Raw genomic sequence first — 9,851 nt, 5'->3', positions numbered from 1 at the left:
TCGACCTTGTTGATATTTCACACTACATGCTTATTATCAGCCTGATCAGTCCAAAAACTGTACTCAAATGTCAGTGAAAGCTACAGTTCATTAACTACATGAATTCTATGAGAATCATAAATTGATTAATAATTGTTTTAACTGGCAAGAACATTTGGCAAATGCTGAATTTAGTTCTTTTTTAAAGTACAAATATTTATATTAAAAAAACGTAAAACAGTTTACCATAGCACTCGCATACAATGCTCAAAATCATTAATGGAACCCATGTAAATTATAAATAATTTTGGCATATATGTATAATGTTAGACAGATGTTGGTAATAAACTATTTAACATATGATAAAAGGCGTAGGTCCGTTATGACCATCGGCAAATTCCGTGCGGTGTGCGATACGTCGCCTCTGAACGTAGCATATGAGTTACAAACCGGAAATGCTGAAATCGCGCGAGGAGAACACGATCTACAGCCTAGATGGAAGATCAATTTCTATTTTTTTCAGAAGCCAACAAAACCATTCTATTCTTATTAACATGTTTCTCTATACAGCATTACTTTTCGAAAAAATAACAAGTGTTCATCTTATCATTTTTCTTAATGTAGCTTTATGATATAATTTTGCTTCATACATGTATTCATCTAAATAATTGAAACCAGCCTGTTACAACGCCGCATTTTTTATCTATTCAGCTGTGGTCAGAAGTTACATTTTTAATCGTTACGTTACTGAACACTATTGCCGTAAATGTTACACTAACGGTTGTAGTCTAAGAAAACGCGAGTTTTGCAACTTTCGTAGCTTTCATATCATAACCATGATTATAACTTTTACGGTTGCCTTTTGATGTAACAATTTTTGGATCATTATCAAAATTACATTTATAACAGCGAAATTATAGAACTAATCATTATTTTTGGAAAATTTCTATATATAAAATGGCTTATAAAATGTAGCCATTTATGACCTTTCAACATCATCATCATCATCATTTTCATTGTTGTTGTTGTTGCTACTGCTACCGTTGTGCACGATAAATATCACATCTAGATTTGCTACCTCTTCTATGAAATCATTAGTATTAGTTCTAGATGTATATCATTAACCAACCGCTGTTATATTTTCTATATACCCAACTGTTTGACTTGTAACGTTAAGATTTCTTTAAATTCTATCAACGTTCTTTTTTGTAACGTCGCAACGTATATCACGTCGCGCCATGTATTACACCGTTACTCAGTTGTATACAGAGTTACCGACACTGTAGCATTTACCTAACATTTTACAATATGTGCTAACTGCTACAAAACTGCAGTCTGTGGCAGCTGTTTTTTTTTTTCTAGAAATGGGCTAGTATAATACATCGAAAACTTTTACTGAATTCACTTTCTTCGCATTACTTATTTTACCCTTTCGGAAAAGAACATAGATCAAAAGTCACTTTTTTACCAACTGCTGATTGAGACGGCGAATGTGTATCTGTTAATGTTTACGAACCACCTTTACAAACGACGTTGTCACATGCGTTCTTTTTATTATTTACGTAATTTCTATGAAAGATTTTAAAATTTCTTATAAATGTTAGCATCTTAACTACATGGTGTTTTCACTGTACTCGAAACAGATGAAACAATCAAAATGCTCTTTTGATAAAAGCTTTTCCCCTCCAAACACCGTTTCACATAAAAATAACTGAATGTCTAAACAGTATATTGACCTAATGATGTGAGGCACACAAAAGCTGTTGCCAAATCGTTTTTTATAATCACATATAAGCATACCCGCGGTCGCCCCTTCAACGCTCTACTTCCTTTTTTCAGCTTTTTTGCCACATCCATGTAATTCGCAGTATGTAGATCACTTTATTTGTCCTCTTCTCGGTAAAGAAAACACAATATTCTCTTAAACAAAACAAATAACATTTATACATAACAATGAATCTACGGGCCATTTTTGGAACACATTTCTTTCTTCTAGTGAGCGATGTGTCACTTACAAACATGTTCGTCAACAGTTCTTGTACATTTTTCACAACTCACATAACAGCACCAGTAAAATTTACACTGACACCGTTCCACGATGGTTATCGTTCTTGTTTCATAGCCCCGCCCACAACACAATAAGTCACATCCATCAATGGCTTTAGAAGTCTTATTGCATACCCTTCCGCCTGTTCCAAGTGAACCAGTTTTTGGATCAGGCTCACAGAAGTCCGGCGAAGCCACTAAATACACAATGTCGGACCGTGTTGGCGGTTTAAACTGGTCATTTACTGGAACTAAAACTGCACGATTCTTCTTATGCTCTAGCTTAACTTCTGTTGCACCGTCGAAACTTTCTTTCAAGATGGCGCCAATCTGACGAAATGTCGCCATAGAACGCCAGCACGTTTTAAGTTCACAGGAACCGGAAACGCCATGACACTTGCAAACAACTTGCATGCTGTCTTCTACTGCCTGCAAACAGTAAATAGAATAATCATCATATAATGCATAGAGATACAAACTGCCTATGTTCTTTCTGAAAACATCGAATACCTTTAAAATGTTCTCGTCTGGACGTAAATCACAGTTACCGCCCTTTACAAATTTGGCAGCCATTTTGACGAAGATTTAAACTTGGATAAAATTTGGACTATTTTTTCTTCAGAAAAACGGTCAAAAATACTTTTCTTTGGTTATCAAATTTAACTACGTGAAAAATTATTTTGACTTGATGAACCATTTGGAGCAAAGTTCGTGAAATGCTTGTCAGTGTGATGTTAAACACAACAAAAGAGAAAGTTCTCAATAAGTGAAATGATTTATTATTTTATGTACAATATCTATACAATGACGGGACTAATTCTGGTAAAGACTGTTAGATTTAGTTCTCTAAGAAAACGAGGGAAACGAAGGAGCACGAATATGCTCATTGTTGTTGTTGTTATTGTTATTGTCATCGTCCCTACTATTTGTTATCGTTATTCAACGTTTTTACTTTGGCTTATGATATATTTTTTATTTGATATTTCTTTTGTCAGTTATAATTATAATAATGTATATAGCACGTTATCTTCGTCATAGTAGCATAACTTTACAGCATTCGTTTCCTACAGTTACTGGTATTATGATTTCAGAAAGAAATTAATGATCTCGTGTTTTCAAACTTTGATTCAATGTTAGGCTGGAATTTGGTTTGTAAACAATTTGCCATGCACAACTCCCGCATATATCTTTGCCAAAATGCTTGAAACAGTAGACAATACAAGTAACACGCACTCTTTTTATCTAAGAATTTCTGATACGCACCTTAACATATAGAATGTCTACCGTTTTAAAAAAATCTCTTTCATGAGTCACGAGATAGTCGTGCAGTAAAAATAATTAAAAACACTTCAAAATAATCAGATACAGGGATCAAATACACGGCATTGTTTTGCAGGAATGTTCGAGTAGAGGAATGTGTTGTCTATAAAATGTAAATATCTATGTGAGTAATTTTGTATGAAATTCATATGAAAATTAAATTAACCTATCCTGTTTAAACTTTTCATATTTGGATTTAATGGTATAAATAAATGATATTTTTTAGAAACAGATTAGACTGAAATCTGCTCGTTCTTACAGTATGGTAAAAATAGGATTGTCTTCAATCATTTAGAAAATAAATATCTAATATTCAGAAATACATAAGAAATGAAAACTCGACGATTTAATGTTGCAATTTAAAATGTTGATTTTGCTTGAAATTTCAAGGGCGTCGTGAACGGTTCACACATTTCAATTCATTTCTGAAACTGTACTGGCCAATGTCTGTAAGTTTATAAGTTTAAAGTTCTCTTTCTCATTCTTTGTTTCGTAAAGTACGACCACAACAGATCTGATTCGCGTATCTTTAGAGAAAACATCTACATTACAAAAAAGCTTTTTCACAAACTCACTCCTAATAAAGTGTCATACAGTGCTGACTTTTTTTACACACATTAAACCCCTACTTATACAAAACTTACTGTCGTTGGGAGCTTGAAAATGCAAGCGTTTCATTTTATTCAGAATTCATTCTGACAATTTGGAGTCATTTTGACATTTTGCAAAATCACAGATTCATAGTTTTGACCTAATTACGAACATTAATCCCAAAAGAAGCCACATTTACAAAGTGTAACTTCTAACAAATTTTGAGATGTTTTGATTAATAAGGTAAATGGAAACGAACAAATCGCTTTGAAGTACGCCAAGGCTGGTGTTAATAAAAACCCTGTACACTCAAGACACGATAATGCCTGCTGATTTTGGTTGAACAGCGGACGAAGAAAAAACATGCTAAGACATATGCTAATGATCATATTGACATTTTACTAATATGCAAATTTGTATGACAAATACAATAACTGATTGTCAGACCATTTTTTCGCGTGTTTTCGCGACTTCAGAACATATCTTTTACTGATACATACAAATTTTGTAATAATATGTGAAGAAATATACGCACATGGATCAGTGTGATTCTCGGTAGATTTTGACTTACTTCTGTTTCTTATCAATAATCATCATCATCATCATTATCATCAACATCATCATTATTCAACAAACAGCTCTACGATTTTGAAATGTAATATAGATTGTAAATTAAAACATAAATAATGTGTTTTGTAGAAAATAGTCCTTATTTGCATGAAAACTAAAACAGTATGTTAAGTTTTCAAAGAGAACTTAGTTTAATAATATTTTATTGTTGTTGTTATTAAGGCATATAAACAATAACATGAACACAAAAAGATTCATATACAAATGAAGAACATATATAAAAGAGACGTTCTAGGCAATATCAAAATTAAAAGTATTTACACGCGCCTGAAGTAAAAGAAAATATTTGTTATCCGCAAACTAAAACCATAAAAACTCTCTGAGAAACAATTTAAGTATACTAGTTACTGAGTAAAATTGATACATAAAGTTTAATGATCAATGTCATGAAACAAGAGCCTGAAAATGCGATTAAATGTACAAGCAATTTGTAAAATTCAATTGGAATGTAGATATATGAGACGCGCCATGGGAAAACCAACATAGTGGCTTTGCGACCAGCATGGATCCAGACCAGGAACAATGCTGTTCGCTAACGGTTTCTCTAATTGCAATAGGCTTTGAAAGCGAACAGCGTGGATCCTGACCAGACTGCGCGGATGCGCAGGCTGGTCTGGATCCATGCTGGTCGCAAAGCCACTATGTTGGTTTTCTCATGGCTTGGCTCAATTATGTCATCAAATTCTCCGCTCAGTCGACGACTTAAGCATTTGCAGCAACCGATGATCCACGAAGCTAATCTACGGTACAACTCCAGACAAAGTTAAACTTCTTTAAATGATCGATTGGAGTCAGGATATAATTAAATGGTTTGTCAGGAAGAGTACTGTAGTTAGACATATAATTTATCTCTGCATCTGAATTTTCGTCTTTATTTTGACATCAGGATAATGTAATTGTAGGACGAAAGCTGGAACCGCTACCAGTTGTCTAAATCGGTGTCACGTAATTGCACGACTGTCTGCCGGTCCTTCTTCTCAAAATTGTGAGTAAGTAGGTAGGTTAAAAAAATGTCCACTTGTACGAATATATCCTGCTTTGTGTTACAAATTTAGAAATGTAAATCAAGAAATGCGTTTCCTATACTTGTATTAATATCATGTATGACTGTTTTAAAAGAATAACTGTTTGATATCCTTGCATATAAAAAGTCACTTTGGGTAGATCAAATAAATCCAGCAGAGAATTGTATTTCGGAATGTTGTCAGACAGCAAACAAACAGTAAACGTTTTAATAATTATAGCTACTCGTTCGTAGTTGATGTGATTTTTTTAAACAAAATGGAGTCCCATGTAACAATGTAGAAGTAACAACATTTGTATTAAGGAAATGGACTTGTAATGACCCTCGATAATTTACGTGTGATTAATCTTTGTTTCTGTCGTTAACAGTTTCTTTAGTTCTGTCATTTAGATGAAATACTTCTTCTTTCTGCCTCTGACATGCACGGACTTCTTTGTTTGTGTCATTTACCTTTAATGTTATCTTTGTTTCAGTTATTTACATGTAGTGCGTTCTTTGTATTTACCATTTTCTTGTGGAGCTATCTTTGTTAGAGCGTTCTTTGTTTCTATTATTCGCATGTAGAGCGTTCTTTGTTTCTATAATTTAAGAAATAATATATCTCATCGGTGATTTGTCGCTGAAAAAATCACTGTTTGGAGTTCAGATGCGAAGGAATTATATCACGAGGGCGCAGCCCGAGTGATATAGGCCTAATGCTACGCATCTGAACGACAAACAGTGATTTATTCAAGAGCAAATCACTAAATGAGATATATTATTTCGATTCTAACACGTTATTAAGGACTTTAAAGTAGAATCTACATCCTTGTCGGCATGAATTAAATATTTGCCCGTTTTCAATCGGGTTCTTTTCCAGCGCGCCGCTACGCCGCTTGACGCTATGACGTAATAGTTGTGACGTCAGAACGGTGAATTGTTGTTTAATAATTCACTGTTTCCAGCCTTCTTTGTTTAATAGGAAAATGAATCGGATCGTGTTAGAATCACACGTAGAACGTTCTTTGTTTCTATTATTCACATGTAGAGCGTTCTTTGAATCTACCATTTACATGTTTCAGTAATTACATGAAGGGCTTTAGTCGTTTCTTTCATTTACATGTACGATAGCCTGCAAAAAGTTTGGGGGAAAATAAGAAAATACAGCTAATGTCCTCATAAATCTATGTTTAAGACATTTAGAACATAATCAAGGAATGGCGTGACGGAAAACTGAGTGATATTGCGGTCTGTGATTTCTGTTAAAGTTTTGTCAGATATACATCAATGTCGCCACCTTAAACCAAAAGGTAATATAAATAATCAAAATGCGAGGTAAATTGTCTCATAAATAAGAATTCGAGACAGAAAAATTAGAAGACCAGATATTCCAGCACGTGTCAGAACACGATTAATATCGTCTGCGTGCTTTCTTTAGTACGCACACCTTTCTCGCGCCAAAAACAACTGGTGAATGAAATATTTATCATTCTAAGAAACTGTTTGAATAAACAAAGCTGTAAAGGCAGAGGTGTATAACTATGTATCACTAACCAGTGGCATGATAGCCCAACAAAATATTTAAATTATACTCTTATAGAATAACTTGCCAGTCAATAGTTTAAACTACTACCCAATGTCCGAAGTGCCGAGAAGCAATATAGTTTTGAGTATAAGCCGACAAGCCATTCAATAAATGTTTTATTTTTTTACTAAATAGCCCAATAAACATGTACTGAATATAGACCGGTCATGCAGCACAAACAGTGAACGGGCGATATGTAATAACAATACTGGTTGACTATAAAATTGCACTTTTCCATCCGTCCGTCTGCATGTTCGTTTCCGGTCCATAACTAATTCATCAAGAGATAGAGATTCTGATATTACTTGGCTCAAATTTTCTCTATAAGTCGTCTCATTCACCATGGGATTTAGATATTACTTGGCACTAATGCTACCCAAAACGAGATAATGTGCCATGTGCAGCCTCCAGACCCCTAACTTAATGGCCTAAATCACACTTGGGGGTCACATTCGTGTCTGGACCGTAACTCCGCCATCCATCAAGGGAATACAATATTGCTTGGCACAAATGTTTCCCATTATGAGAGACATATCTTGCACAACACCTAGACCCCTAGCTTAAATGTCAAGGTCAAAAGTTAACAGTGTCTGTTTTGTGCCCACTCCATATTTGTGTCATCAATCAAGGGATTTAATTTTATGGCAAAAATGTTCCCAATAATGAGATGATGTACCTTACACAATTCAATACTTCATTCACTGTTTCAGTTGTAAGTTGTTATCCCTGCATTATCAAAGTTTCTCAAAGGAACCTAATGTTGAACTTACACAAGACCCTTAAAAGGACCTTATATGTGACTCTTGATAGGACCCTATGCAAGACTCTCAACAGGACTATAATAGACTCTTAAAAAAAATATATACAACTTTTAATAGGATATTGTATTTAATATGATATTATATACGACTCTAAATAGTAGGTCATTATATGATCTAATATACAACCCTTAATAAGACCTTATTTTTTGTGAGTGCAGTGTGCAGTGTATGTCGTAAATGACGATTTTATTCCTTTCGATTTGCAAAATTTCAAATTGTTATCTTTAATGTCTGATCTGGCCCACAATAATGGCATCAGATGTAACAACAAAAACGAGAAAAATAAGTTTCACTAGAAAAAAAGAAGCAGGAAAGAAATCAAAGAGCAGATAAGAAAGCAATATGTGTCGGACATCACGTGGAAAATTCCATATTATTTTTATTAATGGGTCAGAAAGGGGGTTACCTTTTTCGTGTGCAATACTTTTGCCTTTTATTTTATTTTAAACACTGATTTATTATAGTGTAGGCTTTATTATTTGCCACATTCATTTCATAAGATAGGGGGGTATAGGCCTTTTATTCCAACTGAAATTCTGGATACTGCTTTGTAATACATGTAAAATTAATTTATGCTAATTTTAAAACCCACTTTATTGCGTTACTTTTATTGGTATGTATATAAAGAAGTATTGTGATATTATATACAAATCTTAGTAGGATACGCGACTCTTATTTAATAGGCATATGCAACTTATAATTCGGCTTTATATATGACTTAATATGATAATTTATACGACTCTCAATAAAACCTGATCTGCGAGTCTTGATAAAACCTTAGAAAAGTCTTTATATGGTCTTATCACATGGGTTGAATATTAGGATTTGAAGAACGCGCTGTATGCAAAATAAAATGTCACAGACTCTCCTTCTCTTCTTAAACTTAATTGGACTGATTTAATTGTTCAAAAACAAAACATGTTTACCTTCTTTGCGTAGCTTAAGATTTTGGCTTATTCATATCTAGAGAGTAAAATAAAAGAGATGAGTAGGGGGATTCTAAATCAAAGTATTTTTTCCTTTCATTTTATCACAACTGATACTATTGAAATGATTAAAGAGTGTCCGTCAAAACATAGCATTTTCAATTGAGTTCTACAACTTGGTAGGCAATAAATCAAATGTAAATCATATCTAGGACTGACACAGCCGCTCATATACTCAAACGAGATGTTTCAACTGTAAAAATACATCAATCCGGTTCCCAATGTGAGAGAATTCATCGAGATATAAATTTCATTAACTGCTGTCTTCAGCCTGACGTATAATAAAGATAAGTTACAAGGAAATGATGTATGGAGGGATACTTTTTTTTAGTTCGAGTTCTGCTATGTTCTGCTTTGTCGAATTTCTGCTTAACTCGAACTACAGTGCCATCATTTTTGTTTTAGTCATACATGTTTCTGCTTACCTCGAACTACAGTGCCATCATTTTTGTTTTAGTCATACAAGCTTCAATATTTATTTGAAATCTGTTTATTGTCAGTTGAACTGAATTCAACTTTACCTTGTTGGTTAATAACTTTTAAACGGGGTAAGTGGGATTTACATAACTAGAAAAGGCCCAGATCTAGAAACTGACGATAAATAAAGTAGCTTGTTATATTACATTGATGACTTATCAAACAAAAATGTCACATGAAGTATGAACATCTAAATGAGCCGCGCCATGAGAAAACCAACATAGTTGCTTTGCGACCAGCATGGATCCAGACCAGCCTGCGCATCCGCACAGTCTGGTAAGGATCCATGCTGTTCGCTAACGGTTTCTCTAATTTCAGTAAGGTTTGAAAGCGAACAGCTTGGATCCTGACCAGATGCGCAGTCTGGGGTGGATCCATGCTGGTCGCAAAGCAACTATGTTGGTTTTCGGCTC

The 9,851-nt window shown here is 34.1% G+C and overlaps 1 protein-coding gene across 1 annotated transcript in view; it reads right to left on the bottom strand.

Annotated features, from left to right (window-relative positions):
• Positions 1-1,052: 1,052 nt before the first annotated feature.
• LOC123526354 (protein Wnt-4-like) overlaps positions 1,053-9,851 on the bottom strand; it is a 51,456-nt gene continuing 42,657 nt past the window's right edge. Inside the window, exon 4 of the mRNA XM_045305477.2 lies at positions 1,053-2,454. Within this exon, the coding sequence (XP_045161412.1) occupies positions 1,987-2,454 (468 nt within the window). The 3' untranslated portion in view covers positions 1,053-1,986. The remainder of the gene's footprint in view (positions 2,455-9,851) is intronic.

The sequence above is a fragment of the Mercenaria mercenaria genome, chromosome 14 (genome assembly GCF_021730395.1).
Source record: "Mercenaria mercenaria strain notata chromosome 14, MADL_Memer_1, whole genome shotgun sequence".
NCBI classification, from domain to species: Eukaryota; Metazoa; Mollusca; class Bivalvia; order Venerida; family Veneridae; genus Mercenaria; species Mercenaria mercenaria.
Note: the sequence above shows the minus strand (reverse complement) of the source record. Positions and strands in the feature narration are given on the sequence as shown.